The following is a 26,079-nucleotide window of genomic DNA, read 5'->3' as shown; positions in this document are numbered from 1 at the left end:
AGACTTAGCTGGCAGAGTCACCTAAATATTAGTGTTTCTAACATGTGACAGTGTGCTAGGCGTTCTGTAGACCAGGTATTCCCAGATGTGGGGTAAAATAAAGCATGTACTTGCTTTTAAGTATGATTCGGGATGAATGTGTTAAACAACATAGTGTAGAAGACACAGTACAAACAAATATCTCATGCTTCAAGTCTACTTATTCCCGTTGATTTAAATTAATTAAAAAATTCTGTTCAAGAATAATCATTTTATTCTTTTCCTGTAGGAATAAACATTACTGCACTAAGGAGCCAGTGTGATGCTGCTTCACAGACCATTTCTGGTCACCGTTTAGAAACCCATGATTTCAGGGTTCTGGTTGGCTCTGGGTGGCAGAAGTCATTGGCTAAACCTTCTGCTTCTTTAATAAGTATTCTGGGACATAAAGAACTGCCTTCCGTGAAAGCTTCAGTCACGACATCAGTTTCTGAGCCTTGGGTCCAGAGGAGTTTCTACAGGTCCTCTGCTGCTCCCCATAAAGATAGTGATGCTGATGTGCAGAAACAGTTGTTCTCTTCTTCTCCTGCCTACTCGTCTGAATCTGAATGCTCAAGTCCAAGTCCTGTTATTTTCTTGGATGAAGAGGGATATCAAAAAAGTTTAAAAGCAAAACTTGAGTTACCTAAAATTCCTGTGATGAAGGATGATATTGAGGATTCAGACTCAGAAGTAAGTGAGTTTTTCGACAGTTTTGATCAGTTTGATGAACTAGAACAAACTCTGGAGTCTGCTTGTCCATTTCTAAAAGATCCTGCCACAGGGAAGCTGTCACACAAAAAAGGGCACAAACATGAAAACTTGTGTTCTGTAACCACTACTATGAATCCTCAGAAATTCAAGTTTGATCGTCCAGCTCTCCCAGCTAACGTTAAGAAGCCAACTCCTCGTAAGCCAGAATCCCCTTACAGTCACCTGTGTGATGCTCCAGATTCTCCCCGCCCAGTGAAGGCATCAGGGGAAGACAGTGGTTTGTTTAGCCCTATTCGATCCTCTGCTTTCAGTCCTCTTGGAGGCTGTACCCCTGCTGAATGTTTTTGCCAAACAGGTATTGGTGAAGATAGGATTCATGAAAATCATGATTCTGTTTATTATACCTATGAAGATTATGCAGATAGCCTTTCATGTGACGTACTGGGCTCGGCTCTTTATACCCAACATACAAATGCAACATCCAACACTAATAGTATTAAAAAGGGAGAAAATATAATGGTAGCTCTTAAGTGTGGAAGCCTTGATCAAAAAAGTAAATCTAAAAATAAATCCTCAGTGATTAAGGATAGCATTCAGAAGTTTGCAGCAGATCTTGTGGAGAAAAGTTTTGGCAGTGCATTTAAAGACTTACAGAAAGGAGTCTTTTCATGTACCAATGCTTTGTGCCAATTAGCCATCAAATTGACATCATCCGTTTTTCAGATGGCGTTTAATGAACTGAGAAGGCAGCGTGCGTTTTCGTTGAAAGAACGTGCCATTAGTGGTCTGGCTAACTTTCTGGTGAGTGAAGCTTTTGCAGATGCTCTAATAGATTTACAGTATGTAAAGAAGCAGATCTTCACAAACACTGTTGCTAGGTTTGCTGCAGATCTTGCTGAAGAACTTGTTTTTGAAGGCATCATGGAAGTGTGTCAGTTTTCGTATCCTCCAACACCTGCACCTCCACAGCGTCGGTCATTTGACTATGAAGACAAAGTAGTGAAGTCCTATGCAAAAGATTTGTCTGAATCTGTAATACAGGAAGCGTTCATTGAGCTGTCTCAAGTTGACGTGACCTTCACAACAAAGGCAGCAGTCAGTGTTTCCACAGATAACATTAAGTATGTGAGTGCAGAAAATGTAGTGCCACTGACAGAGACTTCTGCATTTCCCCCTACTTTTAATGGTCAAACAGTTATGGTGACAAAACCAATCCAGGAATATAAAAAGGAATACACAGTACAACAGGCCTTGTTTTGTACTTCTGGAGTTGTTACTTCTATACCAGTGCCCTTGGCAGGAAGTGCCCTTCTCCCATATCATATTTCATCTAATATGTATCAGGCAAAGTCTCATCCATCATCTGATGATAGTAGTTTGAATGGTGGTTCTACCCAAGCAGGGGTTGGCACAAAAAACAAAGAAGAGGAGGTAGCTTGTCTCAGGAATATTTGTTTACCTTCAGAACACCATCCGGGTAACCAGAATGATGTTAAACCAACTAATGATGACGTTGAAATGGAAAGCTCTTCAAAAGTAACAAGTGATCCTGTGATTATTAGCAATTTTTCTGTGGCAGTGGTGCATGCAATAGTAAATGAAACTTTAGATTCAGTGGCGTCATTCAAAGTTACAAAAACAATGGATAAACACAAAGATTGCTTAACTAAAACAGTAAAGGGAAAAACCCCTCCTTTTCACTGTGATCAAGCAACACTGCAACAGAGTGAGGCTAGCAAGAAGGACATGTTTGCTGACCGATTATCTAAATCTCTTGTTAAACATTCCACAGACAAAAGCAAATCAGTGATCCCAAATGCAGATAAAAATGTACTCCACAAGGAAGACTTGCCTGTTCCTGCAGATGAGTCACGGTTGACCTTGGAAAAGCTCCCCAAGTTTCTCGAAGCTCAAGATCATTTAACTCACTGTTCACTTTCAGAAAGAAAGGATTGTGTTCTAGAATGTAAAGGTTATATAGCTCATGGATTTTCTTTAGAGACACTACCACCTTGTCCAACTGCAGCAGGTCAGAAACCCGATTTGAAGGAAATTGCTAAGGACAAATCCGTGAAAAAGCATAGTTTGAATGATACAGCACTTGAGCCCTTGCCTTTGGGGCAGGAGAACCCTTTTGCCCATTCACATAGTTTCTCATCCCCAGTGCTCACATGTGCAGATGGTTTGCACGTGGAAGATAAACAGAAAATCAGAGACAGGAATGTGATACCCAATACTCCTCCATCAACTCCTCTAGTCCCATCCCAGGCTGCTTCTGAATGGGATATCAAGAAGTTAACCAAAAAGCTCAAGGGGGAATTAGCAAAAGAATTTGCACCTGCCACACCACCTTCTACACCTCACAACTCGTCTGTTGGCAGTTTGTCTGAAAATGAACAAAATACTATAGAAAAAGAAGAGTTCATGTTGAAACTCATGCGATCTCTCTCAGAAGAAGTTGAAAGTAGTGAAGATGAAGAGCAGCCAGAAGTGGACCTGAAGTCAGAGCCCTCAGGGAAGAAAGTGCAGTTTGCAGATGCATTAGCAATACACATCATTTCTCTTGCAACCGAGATGGCAGCTTCCCATTTGGATAATAAAATAATTCAAGAACCCAAGGTTAAAAGCCCTTGCTTAAATGTGCAAAGTCAAAGAAGCGTATCACCTACTTTTTTAAATTGCTTAGATGAAAACGTACAAACATTATGCAATTTTGCAGGTGATATGGCAGCGGAAGTCATTACAGAAGCTGAAAAAATAGCAAAAGTTAGAAGTTGTATGCATTTCAGGCAGAAGAGGAATAGTTATGTTGATAGTGACCAAGATTATAGATCAGAAGAGAAGACGGATATAGAGGCTGTAGCACACCCAGGAGAAGCAGATTCGTTTATCCTTTCATTACCACCAAGTTCTTGTCTGTCAGGTCTGACATACAAGTATCCCAGCTGCGAAAGTGTGACAGATGAGTATGCAGGTCACGTTATCCAAATACTAAAACAGGAAGGTGGTGATAGTGAGTTAATAATGGACCAGTATGCCAACAGACTTGCTTATCGGTCTGTTAAGTCAGGATTACAAGAAGCATCCAAGACAGCCAAAATGAAGTGCAACTCAAAAATGTTCCCTGTGCAGAGCTCACAGGTGAAAACCAATGACGAACTGTTACTGTTCTTAAGTAAAGAACACCAGCAAGGAGTAGATAAAAAAAGACAAAGTAAAATAGGTGGAGGTTACCTTCATAAAAACCCGACTTGTGAATGGACACGGGATACATGCAGAAATGAGTGCTTGGAACTGTATAGTTTTTCAACCTCTCTCGCTCACAACATTACAAGAGATATTAAAAAAGAGCTGACGGCATCTACAGTTGGCTTGCCAAAATCCTTAACAGATTCTTGCCTTTATGAAAAAAACGGATGCAACGTAGATGCCGAGTCTCACTTCGAGCCAGAATTTCCCGCGTCTCCTCAGCCTTCCTCACAAAATCACAGATTTTCCCACAGTACCAGCAGCTTGAGTGGGTGTGGTTATGGAGAGACTGTCGTTCAAGCTATAGAACAGTACGCTAACAAAGTAGTGGATGACGCTTTAGAGCTGAGTTCAGGATCTGCAGTCTTCCACGTGTCTGAGACCACAAAAGCGGCCGATAGGGTCACTTATGCAGAAAAGTTGTCACCTCTGGTAAGTCAGACTTGCAGGTATTGTGACGGGAAGGAGCTCCATGACTGCACTGGAAATTCATGTCCACACTTTCCCAGACCAGATTCACTTGCTGGTAGTAAGCCAGTTTCTAATTCAAAATTTAGCAACGTCTACCAGAAATCTAGGATTTTTCCTCTCGATGTCCCTCAAGTTCACACTGATCTTGATAAGAAGACAGTGCTTGCTGAGCAGGTAGTTGCGGAAGCGATTGAAAAGGCAGAGAGAGAGCTGAGCAGTACCAGTTTGGCAGCTGATAGTGGGATCGGACAGGACGGTGTCATCTTTGCTGAAAGCCTCACTACTGAGATAATGACGTCGGCGATGAGGAATGTTGGTCAGGCCGTTAGCAGGTAAGTTTCCGATTTCTTTCGGGTCTTAAGCTGAAGGGAAAAGTTAACTTGATCATTTGCGTCTTAGGTCCTGTTCAGCAAGATATGGTTACTTTTAATCCTAAATTAACAAAAAATATTCCCTATTACATTTGTGTATTGTTTTATAGCCTGCCTGTTACTTTCATAGACACTGTCTCATTATCCCACAACAGCCCTTTGAGGGAAGGAAGGTATGAACCGTTTACTGAGCTGGAAGGTGTGGCTTAGCGTGGATAATCACCTTTTGCCCAAGTTTACAAAGCTGTGAAGTAGGTAAAGCTGAATCAGCTGGAGAATTTTGTACAGCAAATATTGAGTATCACCACGTTAATGTACTACTGGGAAATTAAATTTTTATTTCTGTTCACAAAGGTAAGTTTTCTTAAAAAGAGTGCTCTGAAGAAAGCAAAAATTCTCCAAATACTTCCACCCCTGCCATCACTCCTCTTGATAGGCCACCATCTAAGGGGACAGTTCTTTCTGATGGTCCTGCAGTGTTCTGCATTTCCGTAACCGTGTCTTGTGCTCAGCGATACTAACGCCTTAGTTAAAATATTCACTTTTAACCTTCTTTCTCCCTGGGAAAACATCAGGACCATCTTGTGTTATTAGTTTGTAGGATTATTTTTGTTAGTCTCACAGAAAGAGAACATTTCTTGAGTTGAGGAGGAATTTAATTAAGCCACACGATAATGCTGGATATTTTAGTAGCTTTTGTCAAAGCCTTGACAAGCACTGCCTCTTTTCTTGGTCATCTTAAAATAGGGAGATGCAGGGAGTTAGTGCTGGGGGTGGCAGTGGGCAGCAGCCGGTGGGGTGCGGTGCAGTTTTCAGTAGGTAGCAGGGAAGCTGCTCTGACATAGTAACATTTGAGCAAAGAGCCAAAGGTGGGGAGAGAATAAGGTAAGTGGGAATCAGGCGGAACAGGGTTCCAGGCAAAGGAGTGGGACTGTGCATGTTGGGGAAGCAGCAGAGAAGCTTGTGTGGCTAAAGCAAGGGAGCCAGGGAGAGTAAGGAGACCAGTGGAGGTTAGGAGAGGTTGTCACACCTGATGTATGTTATAAGGATTTGGACCCTTATTTTGATTGACGAGAAGCCACTAGAAGGTTTTGACCAGAAGACCAGCATTTTCCCTCTTCATGTTTAAAAATGTGGGGCAAGATAGGGGTATGGGGTTAAGCGATACCAACTACTATGTGTAAAATAAGCAACAGGGATAAATTGTACAGCACAGGGAAACAAATATAGCCATTATTTTGTAAAAGCTTTCAGTGGAGTGTAATCTATAAAAATACTGAATCACTGTGTTGTACACCTGAAACTAATTTAATCTTGTAAATCAACTGTACTTCAATAAAAAATTAAAATATCACTTTAAACTGTTACTCCAGAATAAAATGTAGAAGGGACAAATACAGTAATTGAACAGTGAATGACATTCCTTGTGAAGATGGACTAAAAATATAAATGTCTTTTCATTGAGAAAAAATGAGAGAGGTTATGATCCAAGCTCAAAATCTTGAAGAGATTTGGCTAGTTTGATTATAGGCTTGACAGTACTAGAATTCCTTGGACTACTTTTTTTTGTTCTTAAGCTGGAAAAGGGGTAATTTTTGGTACAAATAAAATACTGTCTTACAAAAACTTAGGAACTTGTGCTCCTTCATAGAGGTCCCAGTTGAAAATATGAACTGCTTTAAAGAGAATTTAAATAAATGGTACGCTTGGGATGGATCCATAATAGATGAACAAGATGAGTTAGGATGTGTAGGTGCCTCAGCTAACTTTGAAGTTAGTATACTCTCCTGCCAAGTGTCTTTATTAGCAGACACAAACCAAGGGTTAGATGGACCACTGGTCTAGCTCCTGAATATCACTTCTTGTTTTTGTCATCTTTATCATCAAATGGATAGTCCTGTAATTCAGAATCTGATGCTTTTGGACTTTCTTTCTTTCTTCCTTACTTTTTTTTTTTTTTTTTTTCCAGTCCAAAAGAAATAGAAGACTTTCAGTCAACTGAGTCTTTTCGTAGCCAGCAGATGAATCTCAGTATTGGTGATGACAGCACTGGTAGCTGGTCCAATTTAAGTTTTGAAGATGAACACCAGGATGAAAGCAGTAGTTTTCATCATCTAAGTGAAAGGTGACTATGATTTTGCATGTAATTGCATAGTTCAGGTACTCAGACCTCAGAAGTAAGCTATAAATTTACATTGAGTTTGATTTTAAAATTCTGAATTTGAAAATCTGTTATTTTCGAAGTGTATTTTATTGCTAACAATATGTTTCTAATGGTTCTGACGTTTATTAAGTACAATAACTAGCTGAGCTAATTTTCTTTGAATGTGCCAATAGTTGATTTGAAAAATACTTCATACATTTGATTCTATACCCTTTAAGCTTTACTTGGACTTCTCATGAATTTTTGAGGAAAAAATTTTCTTTCTCACTTTAAAGAGGGTGTTTTTTTCTCTCTGAAGGATAGGAAAAAGAACAGTTATCTGTAAAAGGCATCGAAATGGCCCTGTAATTTTCTTGACATGAAAGTAGTATCTTTTTGGGGGAAGGATTCCTTACTTGTCCTTTCAGGAACACTGTAACTTGAGCAATTTATACTTGAATGACTGAAAATACATAAACTCATTATAAAAACATGGTTTTGTACAGTAAAAGTCACTTCATATATCATTTTCTCAGTTAACTTTGTTCATTAAAATAGTTTTGGAATATTTTATTAATTATAACAGTTGTTTCTTATATTCTTAACTCTGTAAAGGCCTAAACGGCTTTTCACCTGTTAGAACAGCAGAGAAGCTGCTTAACTCTGTAAAGGCCTAAACGGCTTTTCACCTGTTAGAACACATCATCTCAGAGTATTTTGTCTGATGCTTGGATTAACCAGTAAGTATTAATATTTTTATAAAGTATCTATTTTGTCATAATTTCTTAAAATGTGACGTAAACCACCAGTATTTTACAAAATCTAAATCCAAAAAGGCAGTCTTTAAAACGGGTAGCAGGAAGTGGGGGTAATATCACAGATCATCATTTGGCCCTTCCCATAACTTTAGAGTAGAACATTAAACACTTAAATTCTTCTCTCATCTTTGAGAAGCAGGCTTCTAGAATTTCAGTTGGGGGTTGACATTGTTGCTTACAGAATCCTGGTGTTAAAGTGGGAGAACAAGGGTTAGAGGCTAGTGGCATTAAGAGGACTGTAGCTGGTTGAATGACTTGATACGGAATGTTACCTAATTTGATGAAAAGAGGGAGGCACCTACCAAGGTCTGTCCTTGGTTCTTTCCCTTCAGCATTATTTTATTAGTGGTGTAGAACACTTAGTATTTGTGAGTGACTCAAAACAAAGATGAAAAGGTAATCCCGTTAACAGAACCAAGGTTCAAAAAGACCAAATCAGGCTGAGGCTAAACTAATAATGTTTAACCTAGGTAAATGCATTTAGGTTCAGAAAATTAATTATTTGAATTCAGGATGGGGAAAACCTGACTTGATAGCCTTTTGTCAGAAAAACACCTGTGGTTTTAATTGACTATAGAATTAATAAGAACTGATGATGCTGTGTGGCCTTAAGGTTCAGGCACAAAGAAAAACTTAGTGGGGCTCATCCAGGGTTGGTGGTGTGCTTGCCTCCCAGAGATTAAGATTCCCTGGGTCATTGGAGGGTCCCAAGATTCTGCAGGCTTGATAAATCCCTCAGAGTATTTTAAAGCAAGTGATTTAGAGACCACACTTAAGATACATGGCTTTAGTGTGGAAATGGGTAAGAATTTTAATTTTGTAATTTTTTCCTGTGCTTAGATAATCATTCTATTGCTAGAAGTAAATATGCTGTTTGAGATCATTAATTTTCTCTTTCTCTTCGGCTCACAGCTGTCTATCTATTCTGTATTTCCATATTTTCTCATTTTTGGTTTGTCTGGGAACAGACTACATGGGCCAAAACTCTGGTTGGTTTAATGGTTTTATAATAGATCTATATTTGTTGGAACATAATGTCGAAAAGACACTGATCAGTTTTAACTTTTATTCTGTAATGCATTATGGTTTGTGACAGTTTGATAGTGCTAGAGTTAATATGGATATGTTAATTATTGAGATGGCCTGGAAAGTATTTAGAACTTTTAAATAGTCATTCCCTTTTTTCGTAACCTTGTCAACATTTACTGATGCATGAAAGATGATTTTATGTTAATTCATTTTTTAGAACCAAAATTTTGGTTTGTGTGACTATTAATTTTTATAATTGTCTAGCCTAATATGGGAAAATATAGCTGCTTATCACTGCAAACTAATGTGTGCTTACTAATTATTTTAATGATTAGAATTTTTTTAAATTGCATGTTTAGATTTTAATCTGAAAAACTGAATTTAGTTTTGTTTCTGAACGCAGTTGCTTTTTGTGTTGTATCGCTTTGCCGCACTTGTAGAATGTAGTTGCTTTCTTCTTTTGATTAGGCAGCGTGAGAAGGTATCTGTGTGGCGTCAGTGACTGGCTGATCAGACAAGTGTAATGCTTGATTAGACCTTGGTTATTCAATATTCTGAAGAAAATGTATATTATTTGCCACCTACTGAATTATACATAATTAATGAAATGAAGGTAATTGACATAATAAGAGTATTTTAAAATCAGAAGACAGCTTTTCTCCCAGTAGTTAGAAAAGGTCTATTTGGGACTGTGTTTTGGTGTTTGCCATCCCATCCCTTTCCCCATCCTCCACGACCACCCTGGCCCATCACTGTTTGCACTGTCTAAAGACTTGAGAGAATGTTAACCTGTGGTTTTTTTGTTTTTAAACTTTATCCAAACTGAAGAGCATTGGCTTTCTACAAATTATATCCTAAGCTTTGCCATAGACAGTAATTTCATTGTGAAACTTCTTAGTTCATGCATTCATTTACTGTCCTAAAAGTCATTGTCTTAATCTGTAAAATAAATACACATTTAGAATAATTTTCGTGAACTTTTGAGGACAAGTAAGAAAACTTCCGAATCTCTGAAGCTGTCAAATACCTCGTACAGTAGCAGCGATGGTCGTTACGTAACTGCACAGATGCTGCACCCACTGTGGCAGCTTCAGAACATCTGCTGTTACCACTGACGCATGCTGTTCCAAGGAAAACCAGGGTCGCCTTTACCTTTCATTTGCTAGTTCAGCTGTGTTCTTTTCTTCCTCTGGCAGTAATGGTAACAGCAGTAGCTGGAGCAGTCTTGCTTTAGAAGGAGATTTGTATGAGGACAATTTATCCTTTCCAACATCAGACAGGTTGGTCCAGTCCAGAAACCTAAACACTGATGAGTCCTTCACCACTAATGCATGAAGTCATATTCTTTAAAAAATGTGGGTTACAGTGCCAATGTGTATCAACCTGCTTTTCTCCTATATTTTGACATGATTCTGCTTGATAAATTTACATCTAATGAAAAAATTCAACTATGCTAAGATGTGACTGACATCTAATTGCAAAATGTGTTAATTCTATGCATGTGTTGCACTGTTTGCTATTTTTCATTCCACCAATTACTGTTTCATTAAAAAGAGCTTGCTTCCTACAGGATTTCTGTTGTTTTGTTTTGGTTTTTTGTTTTTGTTTCCAGTTTTATTTATAAGAGAGGTATAGAAAAAAATGATTTTTTACTATGTTAAAAAAAATATACAAATGGCATCAGCAGAAGCATTAATAAATAATTATTCATGGCATTCTGCAATATTCAGATGCTGTGTTATCTAAAACCAAATTAGAATATTTGGCTTTAAATTATTTTAAATTAAATTTTATTATGTAATTACTTGATGCTGTATAGATATCATGGTCAGGTAGAACTTCTCAGTTATTGATAACTTACCTTTAGGCATCATTTGCAATTGAGATTTTAACATGAAATGGTGTGAGAAGCAAAGCTTCCTTTTTATCGTCACTTCTCCCCTTTTTAAATATCATATGTCATATTGTATCATTCATTTTTTACCACGTTTTAAGAATTGGCTTTAGTACCATTATTAATTAAAGCTTTTTTTTTTTTTTTTTTTTTTTTTAACTGCTTCTGCTACTTCATTCGATAAGTGATGGGCCAGATGATAAAGATGAAGAGCATGAGGATGATGTAGAAGGTAACTAACTGACAATTTTTTTTTCAAATTTTTTGCATTTTTTTTTATAAGGTTCTTTAGAAAAGTCTTTAATGTTTGTGTTTGTACATTTTCATCAGAGAGGCGCTGGGTTGTTACAAATCAGGGTTTTTACATTACAAACCAGGGTATTCTTTTTTGTTTTGTTTAAATTCATTGATTTATTTGCTATAAGATTTTACTAGACTTGGAATATTAAGCAATACAGACATACAAAAGTAAAAGACATTTATAATAACCTATATGAAGTCAGATTAAATGGGAAATACTAACTGAAGACTTCTAATAATAACTGAGAAAAAATCATTTTACATTTCACAATGGTATTTTTTCTCTTCCCTTTTGGTTATTAATGTCTTTTGGGATCCCTTCAATACAATATTATTCATTTAAACTATTCAATGTAACTTGAAATAATATTTGTTGGAACAAACTTTGATTTATTTTTAAATTGTTTTCCATTAAAATTACAAAAATTTGTAACTAGAGTAGACCCAAGAGAAGTTCTTGTCCAAATTTCTTATTGTACAGATAATAAAATAAAGGAATTGAAAGATGAAGAAATATTCCAAATCAAGGTATTCTTGACTAATCTAACCAGTGTCAGATCCTTTGCTGAGCAGTTTGTGTTATTTGATTGCTAAACTAAGGAAGTACTCATCAGTGTAAAGACCGAACTACTTTAAAAGAATTATTCAATTATTTGAGAGAGAAATTCATGATAATCTCTTCAAATAATTATCTTTTTCAAAATATAAAATTCTTACATTATGAGATATAATTTATTATATCACATGTCAGTTTGTTTTGCCGTCAACCTTACATAAATCAAGAAGTAAGAATAAAAAAGATACTTTAAAATCGATTCTTCCTTCCCTCAATTCCAGTCTTACACTCACACATATATTTGAAGAAAATATTCGTTTCTTCCTTTGATGAACATGGTTCCAAAGATATAAATACTAGATACCATTGGTCACAGGCTGTTCAGTATTTTTTTTGTAACTAGGAATAAACTGGGAGGTTAATTATATGTAGATATGTCATTACTCAGCTTTAGAGATTATAGTCATCCCTCATTATATAGAAAATTGTAGCTAACTTTCAAATTTGTTAAATTAGAAATTGGTAAATTAGATGGATTGATGTGTATTTGTAAATGATTCAAAATTATGGAAATCCTAAGGCAACAAACTTCATTTTTTTTGTTATTGTTTGTAATTGCAGGATGTCAGTTCTTTCTCTTTTCGCTAGGGTTGAGTAACCTCTCCAAAGACAAGTCACTCTTAGGCCAGGCAACCAGGAACCCTGAACTGAGAAGTCCAGTGGTACAGAAAACACTTCAACCCCATGACCTCTGCAGAATTTACAGAATGGCCCAAAGACTGTGTCTGGTACCGTCGTCTACCAGACCCATTTTTGACTGAAAGTCAGAGGGGAGAGAGGAGGGAAATGATAATACATTTACGCTAAGAGAATAGCGTGGACCAATTTTTTTAAATGAAAAGTTTTAGGGGTCAATACGAATCCTAAAAATGATTGGTAGTGGTCTAGAATGCCCTGCAAACTGTAAAAAAAGAATCAGGGACATTCACCAACAAATGTCCATTACTGTTGCAAACTGGTGCCATGTCTGCCAGCGTGCCCCACTGCTGGCCTCTTGTGTGGGAGGCCCACCACTAAGCAGCAGTGTTAAACACACGATACTGGTCCACGGGCATTAGTTTTATAGTCAACAGGGATTCATCTTCTTTATGTTGAAATCATAATTTTCGTTAAAAAATAAACTTGAGAACAGTGTCTTACTTATAATAGGGGTGTATCAGAAAATTCCCTGGTTTAGCTTTTGGGAGGTAAGTGGTTGCATATGACTTTTTTTTTTTTTTTTCCGTATTTTTTCTAAAGAGTGAAGTGATTAAGAGCGTGGAGCCAGACCGCCTGTGTTTATTTCCTGGCTCAGCCATTTCTGGCCGTGAGACTCTGGATCTCTCTCTGCCTCAGATTCCTCACCTGTAAAATGAGATGATAGCAGTTCCCTCCTCACAGGGTGCTTGTGAGGATTAAAGGAGTTTGTATATGTAAAGAGATTAAAACAATACTTAGGATGTAATATGTGCAATACAGGTGTTCACTGCTGCTGCTATTTCTCTTAGTTCAGAAAGCTTTCTTAAAGTCCATTTAATATATTTATTTGAGGTTTTTATTTGTGTTTTATTTATATTTTGATAGTAATTGTAACATTTTAGTTTTTTTTTTTTTTTTTTTGGCTTTACCTATAGATTATATTTTGACACAAATTATGGTATTTGTGAATTGGCTCTTGAATTCAATACCTCAGAATAGAGTTTTGCATTTGTGCTGTCACAAATGATCAAAGCTGTTCCTTTGTTTTAGCATTATTTTGCATTTTCAAAGTAATGCTTTAGTTGATGTTATGGTACAATTAAGAAAAGATGAATTTTTTTCCAGAATTCCTTGGAATCTTAACAAATGGAAAATGCTTATATGTCCTTGGAAAGCAGAGCACTGAGAGTTGAATTGATGAGTTTCACTTCATATCGTTTCAATTTAAATATTAGGTTCAGAGCAAGATGGAAATACTCTGCTAATTACGAATGTTGACACGGAGCCATGCACAGTAGACCCCCAGCTAAGGATTATTCTTCAGTGGCTCGTTGCCTCTGAGGCCGAAGTTGCAGAACTTTATTTTCATGACTCTGCAAAGAAGGAGTTTATACAAGTAAGTACCTACATTATAGGGTGGTTGTGAGTACACGGTATATGATGTTCTGTGTCACATGGTTGATAGAAAGTGGGTAAATGCTCAGGTAATAGAGTCCAGTGGTTGGGCTCAGGTATCAGCTCCGCCACTTTCTAGCAGTGTAACCTTGGGTAAGTTCACCAGTCTCAGTTTCTTTATCCATACTGTGGAAATGAGTATAGAATTTACCTTGCAGAGGTTTGTGAGGATTAAGTATAATACTGTAAAAAAAAAAATGCTTAATCTACTGCCTGGCACATCCAAAATTTTCAGTTAGGTGCCTTTAATAAGCATTTCATGAGTTTCCTGTCTTATCAATTGGATGGACCTATGACTTCAGGTCAAATGCACTGGAAATAAGGAAATCAATCATAAAGAACTTGGGGGAAATAAGAGATTTACAAAATTATAGTTATTTCTGGGCAGGTGATAGTGTTTGTGGAAATAAACCATGGAAAGGATGAGTCATATGATTTATGGTCTTTACACTCTGTAGTGCTTGGGTCACTGATGTAGAACTGAATGAATCAATCCATATTAGAAATAGGGTCTTACTGGCAGCAGAAGTTCTGGGAAGTACTCCTTGGTGTGAGCCCTCCCAGAGACCACCATTAGCCCCACCAAAGAGCCCGAGTAAGCTCCAGTGTTGGGTCAACTCAGGCCAAACAACCAACAGGGAGGGAACCCAGCCCCACCCATCAGCAGACAAGAAGATTAAAGTTTTACTGAGCTCTGCCCACCAGAGCAACAGCCAGCTCTACCCACCACCAGTCCCTCCCATCAGGAAACTTGCACAAGCCTCTTAGATAGCCTCATCCACCAGAGCGCAGACAGCAGAAGAACTACAGTCCTGCAGCCTGTGGAACAAAAACCACATTCACAGAAAGATAGACAAGATGAAAAGGCAGAGGGCTATGTACCAGATGAAGGAACAAGATAAAACCCCAGAAAAACAACTAAATGAAGTGGAGATAGGCAACCTTCCAGAAAAAGAATTCAGAATAATGATAGTGAAGATGATCCAGGACCTCAGAAAAAGAATGGAGGCAAAGATCGAGGAGATGCAAGAAATGTTTAACAAAGATCTAGAAGAATTAAAGAACAAACAAACAGAGATGAACAATACAATAACTGAAATGAAAACTAACACTAGAAGGAATCAATAGCAGAATAACTGAGGCAGAAGAACAGGTAAGTGACCTGGAAGACAGAATGGTGGAATTCACTGCTGCGGAACAGAATAAAGGAAAAAGAATGAAAAGAAATGAAGACAGCCTAAGAGACCTCTGGGACAACGTTAAATGCAACAAGATTCACATTATAGGGGTCCCAGAAGGAGAAGAGAGAGAGAAAGGACCCGAGAAAATATTTGAAGAGATTATAGTCGAAAACTTCCCTAAGATGGGAAAGGAAACAGCCACCCAAGTCCAGGAAATGCAGAGAATCCCATACAGGATAAACCCGAGGAGAAACACAGCAAGACACATAGTCATCGAATTGGCAAAAATTAAAGACAAAGAAAAATTACTGAACGCAGCAAGGGAAAAACGACAAATAACATACAAGGGGACTCCCATAAGCTTAACAGCTGATTTCTCAGCAGAAACTCTACAAGCCAGAAGGGAGTGGCATGGTATACTTAAAAGTAATGAAAGGGAAGAACCTACAACCAAGATTACTCTACCCAGCAAAGATCTCATTCAGATTCGAAGGAGAAATTAAAAGCTTTACAGACAAGCAAAAGCTAATGAGAATTCAGCACCACGAAACCAGCTCTACAACAAATGCTAAAGGAACTTAGAGAAGAAAAGGACCTACAAAAACAAACCCGAAACAACTAAGAAAATGGTAATAGGAACATACATATCGATAATTACCTTAAACCTGAATGGATCAAATGCTCCACCCAAAAGACACAGGCTCACTGAATGGATACAGAAACAAGACCCATATATGTGCTGTCTACAAGAGACCCACTTCAGACCTAGCGACACATACAGACTAAAAGTGTGGGGATGGAAAAAGATATTCCATGCAGATGGAAATCAAAAGAAAGCTGGAGTAGCAATACTCATATCAGATAAAATAGACTTTAAAATAAAGAATGTTACAAGGAAGGACAGGACACTACGTAATGATCAAGGGATCAATCCAAGAAGAAGATATAACACTTATAAATATATATGCACCCAACATAGGGGCACCTCAATACATAAGGCAGCTGCTAACAGCTCTAAAAGAGGAAATCGACAGTAATACAATAATAACGGGGGACTTTAACACCTCACTTACACCAACGGACAGATCATCCAAACAGAAAATTAATAAGGAAACACAAGCTTTAAATGACACACTAGACCAGATTTAATTGATATTTGTAGGACATTCCATCCAAAAACAGCAGATTACACTTTTTTCTCAAGTGCGCACGGAACATTCTCCAGGATAGATCACATCTTGGGTCACAAATCAAGCCTCAGTAAATTTAAGAAAATTGAAAGCATATCAAGCATCTTTTCTGACCACAATGCTATGAGATTAGAAATCAATTACAGGGAAAAAAAACCGTAAAAAACACAAACACATGGAGGCTAAACAATATGTTACTAAATAACCAAGAAATCACTGAAGAAATCAAAGAGGAAATCAAAAAATACCTGGAGACAAATGACAATGAAAACATGATGATCCAAAACCTATGGGATGCAGCAAAAGCAGTTCTAAGATGGAAGTTTATAGCTATACAAGCCTACTTCACAAAACAAGAAAAATCTCAAATAAACATTCTAACATTTCACCCAAAGGAACTAGAGAAAGAAGACCAAACAAAACCCAAAGTTAGCAGAAGGAAAGAACTCATAAAGATCAGAGCAGAAATAAATGAAATAGAAACAAAGAAAATAATAGCAAAGATCAGTAAAACTAAAAGCTGGTTCTTTGAGAAGATAGACAAAATTGATACGCCATTAGCCAGACTCATCAAGAAAAACAGGGAGAGAACTCAATAAAATTAGAAACGAAAAAGAAGTTACAACAGACACCGCAGAAATACAAAGCATCCTAAGAGACCGCTACAAGCAACTCTATGCCAATAACATGGACAACCATGAAGAAATGGACAAATTCTTAGAAAGGTATAACCTTCTAAGACTGAACCAGGAAGAACTAGAAAATATGAATAAACCAATCACAAGTAATGAAATTGAAACTGTGATTAAAAATCTTCCAACAAACAAAAGTGCAGGACCTGAAGGCTTCACAGGTGAATTCTATCAAACATTTAGAGAAGAGCTAATACCGATCCTTCTCAAACTCGTCCAAAATACAGCAGAGAGATGAACACTCGCAAACTCATTCTATGAGGCCACCATCACCCTGATACCAAAACCAGACACAGATACTACAAAAAAAGAAAATTGCAGACCAACATCATTGATGAATATAGATGCAAAAATCCTCAACAAAGTAACTAGCAAACAGAATCCAACAATACATTAAAAGGATCATACACCATGATCAAGTGGGATTTATCCCAGGGATGCAAGGATTCTTCAACATATGCAAATCAATCAATGTGATACACCATATTAACAAATTGAAGAATAAAAACCATATCATCATCTCAATGCAGATGCAGAAAAAGTTTTTGACAAAATTCAACACCCATTTATGATAAAAACTCTCCAGAAAGTGGGCATAGAGGGAACCTACTTCAACATAATAAAGGCCATATACGACAAACCCACAGCAAACATCATTCTCAATGGTGAAAAACTGAAAGCATTTCCTCTAAGATCAGGAACAAGACAAGGATGTCCACTCTCACCACTCTTATTCAACATAGTTTTGGGAGTCCTAGCCACGGCAATCAGGGAAGAAAAAAGGAATACAAATTGGAAAAGAAGAAGTAAAACTGTCACTGTTTGCAGATGATATGACTCTATACATAGAGAATCCTAAACGTGCCACCAGAAAATTACTAGAGCTAATCAGTGAATTTGGTAGAGTTGCAAGATACAAAATTAATGGACAGAAATCTCTTGCATTCATATACACTAATGATGAAAAATCTGAAAGAGAAATTAAGGAAACATTTTCATTTACCATTGCAAGACAATAAAATACCTAGGAATAAACCTACCGAGGGATACAAAAGACCTGTATGCCGAAAACTATAAGACACTGATGAAAGAAAGATGATACCAACAGATGGAGAGATATACCATGTTCTTGGATTGGAAGAGTCAATATTTTGAAAATGACTGTACTAACCAAAGCAATCTACAGATTCAATGCAATCCCTATCAAATTACCAATGGTATTTTTTACAGAACTAGAACAACAAATCTTAAAGTTTGTATGGAGACACAAAAGACCCTGAATAGCCAAAGCAGTCTTGAGGGAAAAAAATGGAGCTGGAGGAATCAGACTCCCTGACTTCAGACTATACTACAAAGCTACAGTAATCAAGACAATATGGTACTGGCCCCAAAACAGACATGTAGATCAATGGAACAGGATAGAAAGCTCAGAGATAAACCCACGCACCTATGGTCAACTAATCTATGACAAAGGAGGCAAAGATATACAATGGAGAAAAGACAGTGTCTTCAATAAGTGATGCTGGGAAAACTGGACAGCTCCATGTAAAAGAATGAAATTAGAACAATCCCTAACACCATACACAAAAATAAACTCAAAATGGATTAGAGACCTAAATGTGAGACTGGGCACTCTAAAACTCTTAGAGGAAAACATAGGAAGAACACTCTATGACATAAATCACAGCAAGATCTTTTCTGTTCCACCTCCTAGAGTAATGGAAATAAAAATAAACAAATGGGACCTAATGAAACTTAAAAGCTTTTGCACAGCAAAGGAAACCATAAACAAGACCAAAAGACAACCCTCAGCATGGGAGAAAATATTTGCAAACGAATCAGCAGACAAAGGATTAATCTCCAAAATATATAAACAGCTCATTCAGCTCAATATTAAAAAAAAAAAACAACCGAATCCAAAAATGGGCAGAAGACCTAAATAGACATTTCTCTAAAGCAGACATACAGATGGCCAAGAAGCACATGAAAAGCTGCTCAGCATCACTAATTATTAGAGAAATGCAAGTCAAAACTACAATGAGGTATCACCTCACACCAGTTAGAATAGGCAGCATCAGAAAATCTACAAAGAACAAATGCTGGAGAGGGTCTGGAGAAAAGGGCACCCTATTGCACTGTTGGTGGGAATGTAAATTGATACAGCCACTATGGAGAACAGTATGGAGGTTCCTTAAAGAACTAAAAATAGAATTACCATACGACCCAGCAATCCCACTACTGGGCACATACCCAGAGAAAACCATAATTCAGAAAGACACATGCACCCCATTGTTCATTGCTGCACTATTTACAATAGCCAGGTCATGGAAGCAACCTAAATGCCCATTGACAGACGAATGGATGAAGAAGATGTGGTACATGTATAGAATGGAATATTACTCAGCCATGAAAAGGAACGAAATCGGGTCATTTGTAGTGACTTGGATGGATCTAGAGACTGTCCTACAGAGTGAAGTAAGTTAGAAAGAGAAAAAAAAATATCGTATATTAACGCATATATGCGAAACCTAGAAAATGGTACAGATGAACCGGTTTACAGAGCAGAAATTGAGACACAGATGTAGAGAACAAATGTGTGGACACCAAGCAGGGAAAGCGGTGGGGGGGGTGGTGGTGGTGGTGGGATGAATTGGGAGATTGGGATTGATATGTATACACTGATGTGTATAAAATTGATGGCTAATAAGAAAATTATTTTTTAAAAAAATAAGCATTTCATGTATTCATATGAAAAGATAGAGTCTAGTAATTAGTGTGTCTCTTCTGTTAATCCAGTTTCATTAGTGTGAGAAGCTGGCATAAGCAAAAGCCAATAAACGTTTAAACATTTAATAAGGGACAGTAGTTCACTTTGAGCATTTAATAGGGTTCTGATAATGGAACATTCAGGTTAGTTGCACTAATAGGATATTTTTATTGATAACTTACTGTGTGCCAAGTACCTTACTTTTTTTATATAAATTTATTTATTTATATACTTATTTATTTTTGGCTGTGTTGGGTCTTTGTTGCTGCGCACGGGCTTTCTCTAGTTGCAGCGAGCGGGGGCTACTCTTCGTTGCGGTGCGCAGGCTTCTTGTTGCGGAGCATGGACTCTAGGCACGTGGGCTCAGTAGTTGTGGCTCACGGGCTCTAGAGCACAGGCTCAGTAGTTGAGGCGTATGGGCTTAGTTGTTCCGCGGCATGTGGGATCTTCCCAGACCAGGGATCGAACCCATGTCCCCTGCATTGGCAGGTAGATTCTTAATCAGTGTGCCACCAGGGAAGTCCCCAACTACCTTATCAGTCAAGATTTTTAGTTTACAATCTTAAGGTTTTTGTCCAAGAATTTTCCTTATCAGAACTTTGGTTTAATCTTACTATGTAATGTAGAGTAGTCCAAAGAATAACCAATGTAAGATGATCAATAACAACAAAAAAGGAAGAATCAAGTTACTCCTGATTCCTGGTTCAGAATTTACAAAGATACTGTTGAAAGAAGTATGTGAAAAAGATATTATGTAAAATCTTTTTTTGTATTTTGTTGTCTTTATTTATACTTCTTGGATTTTTCCAGTATAGATTTCTGTTTTGAGGCAGAAGGAGAAAATAAGACAGAAAGGGATGCTCAGGACGTGAATTGTCAAGGAGAAAGAATGGGTAGGGAAAGTATTAGAACTGACCTTAGGGAGGCAAACATTTTCAAGTTATTTAGTCTTGGATAAACTGAGGGCTAAGGAAGTCCTTAGACAGAGCTGAGTGTAATGGTGCTGGGGTAAGGGAACCTCATCCCCACGTAACCTAAGAAAACATTCTTGCAGTTCCTCGAAAAGTTAAACACAGCGTTATCATATGACCCAGCAATTCTACTCCCAGGTATATACCCAAGAGGAATGAAAACATATGTCCATGGCAATGTTATAATAGGCCAAAAGTGGAAATATCCTAAATGTCCATTAACTGATGAATGGATGGATAAAATGTGGAATATCCATGCAGTGGAATGTTATCTGTCAATAAAAAGGAATGAAGTAGAGACATGCTGTACCATGGAGGAAACTTGAAATCATTATGCTAAATGAAAGAAGCCAGGTCACAGAAGACCATATATTTTATGATTCCATTAAAATGAAATGGCCAAAATAGGGAAGTCTATCGACTGAAAGTAGATTAGTGATTGTCTAGAGTTGAGGGGGTTTGGAGGAGTGGGGAGTGATGATTAACAGGTAGGGCTTTTTTTTTGGTGTGATAAAAGTGTCCTAATATTGATTGTGATGATGTTGCATTCAACTCTGTGAATAAAATGAAAACCACTGACTGGTATATTTTAAATGAGTGATTGTATGGTATGTGAATTATATTGCAGTAAAGCTATTTTTAACAAGGTTAAGCATATTTATATTACAAAAAATTAGTTTTTACAGAACTAAGTAGAAAAAAAATGAGTGAAGACATGTTCTGATTGGTGGTGATAGTTTATTTAAACGTGCATTTATTTACTTTAACAAAAATTGGGGTATAATTGATATATAACATATTAGTTTCAGGTGTACAACATGATTCGATATTGGTATATATTGCAAAATGATCACCACAGTATTTAATATTTATTTACTTATTTGGTTTTTTTTTTTTTTTGAAACATTAACATTTCTTAACTTAGAAAGCCATGTTTCCGTTGAGGCTAGAGTGCGTATTCCAGGGAAAAAACACGCTATGTGTTGTGGAAGGAAAATCCACATCCTTTTATTAAACTTGACATTGTCTTTATTATTTTATGTTCCTAATTGAGGGTATGGCAGATGTATTTAGTTAGGTTAAGAATTTCCTGTAGAAATGTAGCCTCTGTACGCCCACACAGAGGGCGTATATCTGTTGGGTGAGGTTTGTGGGATTCTGGCTCCAGCAATCCCAAAGTGTCATTCTGTGGAGGAGAGTACTTATAAAAAGCCAGGAAGGAAAAATGTTTAATTTGTGTAAAGAGTGGTGGTTTAGGGGAAAAGACCTTGTTCCAACTGGGAAACAGTATTTTACTGCGAACACCAGGATCCTTAGTTTTATCTGATGTTTGACTTAACCTTTCTTTCTTACTAGCTTTCAAGACGATTACAAGAAAAAGGCTGGAAAGTGGGAGACCTCCTGCAGGCTGTGCTTAAATACTATGAGGCGATGGAGAAGACGTCCAACGATGAGAGATCTGAGTCCCTGTTTGATTGGCTCTTGGAAAATGCATAGAACAAACTCCAAACCAGTATATTTTATTATTTCTTTTGAGAGAGGAAGGAACAGATAAAGATGCATAGGGTAAAATTTGAATAGTGAATATTAACATTTAAAGTGAATTGGGAGGAAGGTAAATATAGCTTTTTAAGTGCGTTGTGTCATCACATGGTATATATAGTTCAAACTTTTGTAATCTCAAATATTATCTTCGTTTATTCTTCTATACACATGTGCAGTGTGTTAAGACCCTAAGAACATGTATTTGAAGGCTTTCAGGGACATTCACTGACAGCATTCTTTTTGCATCCAAATAGTGCTGCTAGAATTTGCACTGAGGTGGCTGAGGGTGGGTGACAGGGATAGGGAGTTATATTTTGCTCCTTTGCAAGCAAATGGTATCCTGTTAATAACAAATCTCACATCAAAAACTAGCATCGAGGCTAATTTTTTTTCTGACACCTTTTGTCCTATTTTTAAGGGTCAATTTTATTTTCATAGTTCACCTATTGGTAGCTTTTTGAATCCCCCAAGTTATTTAATTTCTTAGAAACATGAGTAGTTTAGGTTTCTATAAATATCGTAAGTGGTAGTTTCCCCAGCCTTTCATCAAATGACATTATTTGCTAATGTTACCAATTGTTCTGTCACGAAAGCAAGTGTGTGTGTGTGTGTGTGTGTGTGTGTGTGTGTGTGTGCGCGCGCGTTAAGGAGAACTTTACCTTGCTAGTGGTTGGTGCCCTCTTTTATTTTACTCTTTTCTTGTTAGAAACCCACTGTTAACATTAAAAAGGTGCTTTAAAATAAAATGTCTATAAAGATTGTGCAGTAAGAATTTTTATTTCTTATTCACTCTTTTGGGTCCCCAACTTATCCTATAAATGAAAATAAAGGTGCAAAACATGTTGACATTTTAAAACTTAATGTTAATTTGGAAATGCATTTAGAAGCCCAATAATTATTTTCACTGTTGGGATTTTGGAAAAAAAAAAACAACCCACTAGAAAAAGCAAAGATAAGCTTTTTCTAGAAAAAAATGGGACCCTCCCCTGAATCCCTTCCCCAGTAAAGTGTACCTGCACTGTTTTGTAAAGTCCTCTGATGCAGTCTTTCTGGGCTCTGCATTTTCTACTACTTGTCTTTAGTAACTGCGAGTTGACCTGCATAGAGGACCGGGATTGTGTTTTGTATGTGAGGGTATGTGTGTGTGAATTTTTGGTTCTTCCATTAGCAGATTTTGTAACCCTAGAGTAAATCATTTTTTGTGGGAGGCTTTGGTTTTGCTCTGTTACATTTTCTTTTTTCTTGAGCACTGACTGTTCTGGAAGCTGCACAAAGTATAGAAGACATAGCACCCACCACGGGACAAGGAATAAGGGCACTTACATTAATTTGAATTATAATTACAGTAGAGAAATTATTTTATTGCTTTTTAAGAAAAATACCAAAATCTATTTAAATATTTCTAGGTTACACTGTGTAAGCTTTGTTTTTTTCTCAATTTAAGATAAAGAAATAGAGCAGGCCTTAAAAATAAATTTTCCTGAAGTTTCTTCAGGTATTTTTTTAAGGTGGAGAAATGCAGGAAATGCATATAACCAGAATTGATTCTGTCTTTAGCTTCTCAGAACTTGATATGCAGCAGCACTGGACTGGGTTTTTTAAAGTTAGGAACCAGGTTGTTATGACATAGATTGATTGGTTATTAAGCTTAGATTGAATTTTTACAAGTGTATAACTATCAAGTTGTGTTTGTTGACTTCGATGTATGTACGGGTTTTATTAACAGCAAAACTGAGTTCTGAATTTCTTTTAAGCTAAAGTGACAATGTATTAGTTCTGTAAAACTTTCTGTACTTGAAAATGTTTGTTTATTTCTCTTATGGTAAGATTTTCCTCATATCTTTGTTTTCTTTGCATTATCTGGAGCTGTGATGGATTCAGAATTCCCTTATTCAGCCACTGTCCTTAGACACTAGCATGCATAGTACTAATCACAGTGGAACTCCACACTTCTGTCGGTTCAGTGCAGGGGTGTAGAGAAAAATATTAAGTGTTGGCAGATGTGAAAAGAAACGGGAGTTAGGCTTCCGTATATAGAGAGAAAACATTGGAGTTTATAACAGTATCTTTTAATCAAGAACAGTCTAAACTTACTTTGTTTAAAGGCACTTTGTGATTTTTCCAAAGACGTTGTAGATCTAGTTGGTTGCTCAGCCTTTAGAACAGGTCTGTGTGTTGAGGACGACTCTGTCTTATTTTGTTAAAAATATTCTTGGCATAAGTAGATTTATTATGACAGTGTAATACTGCCATTCTGCACACTTTGGCCCTTATGAAATATGATATTCAGAACTGTTAAAGTTGTGTTGTGCTTTGGGTTGAATTCTCTGTTTTATCAGTTTCAGAACCATCGAAGGATCTGTGGAAAGAAAGTGAAGGAGGCCTCTGACGGGGTTTTTAGAACATTGTTTCAGACTGAAATGGGGCACTTCTTTCATATTCTTCTTTTCCCAAGCCAAGATTAAATTACATTTATATTTTGGGTATTATTTTGATTTTGAAAATATTTCCTGATTTATACGAAAGGAATGACACGGAAGAAAATTACAGTATCTATTGGATGGTGTGACACAATTTAATGGAGTAATAAAATCTTTAAGAATATTCACTCAGTGAATACATGTGATAACATCTTCATATTTTGAAAAATGTTCCACTTACCCTTTCAGATATTTGATGTGAATTAATTCAATTCATAATACTTTCATTTTGCTTAAATAAAGGTTTTATTTTACTGGTAGGAGAAGTTAATTACTTAATTAAATGCACCAGGTATAAAGTGGAAGCTAGTTTACCCACGTGACTTTGATATCATGCACGCTCCCCAAATGCAGAGTTTAACCTTGACTCATCATGAGAGTCTAGATGCAGATGTCTTCTTAGTTAATTATTTAGCAAATATTATTCTTCCACAATTAAAGTGATCAATTTCCCATCAATCTATTGCTTTAAATTTTGTTTTTTCAAGGGAAACTTTCCACAGAATTTTTAAAAAGTAATGCATCCATATTCAGGGTGCAGGGAAAATACTTTCCACTTAAAACCCTGTCCACCTGTCACCAGCACATGAAAGTTAGAGCTTCCGTGGGAATTATGAAATTGTACTAAAATGAAATGCATTTTTCCTCATTTTCATTGGAAGACCCTGCACACACTCACTCACTCACTGTATTCCTGTTCTGGAGATGCAGACACAGTGTTGGTCACTCTTGTCACTTTATTTATTTATTTATTTTTTTAAACCATCCATGTACATTCCTTTCACATGGGTAGAATTATAGTTCTGGAAGTTCATTGTTTTGTTTTTGTTGAAATGTTTGAATACTATTTAATATCAGGTTTTAATATTTCTGGATTTACTACCTTTGGTTACTTGTGCAGTGTTAAAAGTAATTCACATTTTCGTTTAATATACCAGATATAGAGCAAAAGCAGCTTTGAGTAATTGTAGCTGTTTGTGTTGCATTACTACATTAAGATCTTACATAACAGTAACTTTTTGTTTTCTTGCTTTTCAGTAATTTAATATGTTCATTTACCAAAATACGAACTAAAATTTTGTTTTAGCAGTGGCTCAGAATAAACATTTCAGAAATTACTTTTGTAATAATGTGTAATTAATTGTTCTCTTATCTTTTTCCAGTTGTTTTAAGTCTGTGATCTTTCTCTCCCAACTAAGAATTCCCCAATAAACTTAAGGAATGCCTGGCCTTGGTTATCAATCTGTAGTATCTTGTTAACATACTCAGTATTGAACTAAAAAACAAAGGTATCGAAGTGGAATTGCTGTGATAGAAGGCACACTGAACAACCTCAGTGCTTCTAACATGGTTTTCAAGAAGAACGGAAGCTAGGAATATTTTTAATAGGACAGTGAATCCTAAGTTCTTATTCAGTTGCCTCTGAATGCTGACAGAATGACTTGGAAGGCTATTTGCCCAATTTGTTGTGGATTTTAGTGCAAAGTATCAATGGAA

The 26,079-nt window shown here is 36.8% G+C and overlaps 1 protein-coding gene across 3 annotated transcripts in view; it reads left to right on the top strand.

Moving 5' to 3' along the window:
* Window positions 1-25,812, top strand: part of AKAP11 (A-kinase anchoring protein 11) — a 48,396-nt gene extending 22,584 nt beyond the window's left edge. The window contains exons 7-12 of one of the 3 annotated variants that reach the window (XM_032611046.1): window positions 269-4,784; window positions 6,793-6,948; window positions 10,010-10,093; window positions 10,893-10,939; window positions 13,537-13,697; window positions 21,914-25,812. In XM_032611046.1, coding sequence (XP_032466937.1) covers window positions 269-4,784; window positions 6,793-6,948; window positions 10,010-10,093; window positions 10,893-10,939; window positions 13,537-13,697; window positions 21,914-22,054 — 5,105 coding nt within the window. In that variant the 3' untranslated portion in view covers window positions 22,055-25,812. The remainder of the gene's footprint in view (window positions 1-268; window positions 4,785-6,792; window positions 6,949-10,009; window positions 10,094-10,892; window positions 10,940-13,536; window positions 13,698-21,913) is intronic. The other 2 variants (XM_032611047.1, XM_032611048.1) reach the window with 2 other exon arrangements.
* The last annotated feature ends 267 nt before the right edge of the window (window positions 25,813-26,079 follow it).

Source organism: Phocoena sinus, chromosome 18, assembly GCF_008692025.1.
Source record: "Phocoena sinus isolate mPhoSin1 chromosome 18, mPhoSin1.pri, whole genome shotgun sequence".
Lineage (NCBI taxonomy): Eukaryota > Metazoa > Chordata > Mammalia > Artiodactyla > Phocoenidae > Phocoena > Phocoena sinus.
This window is presented reverse-complemented; position numbering and strand designations above follow the sequence as displayed.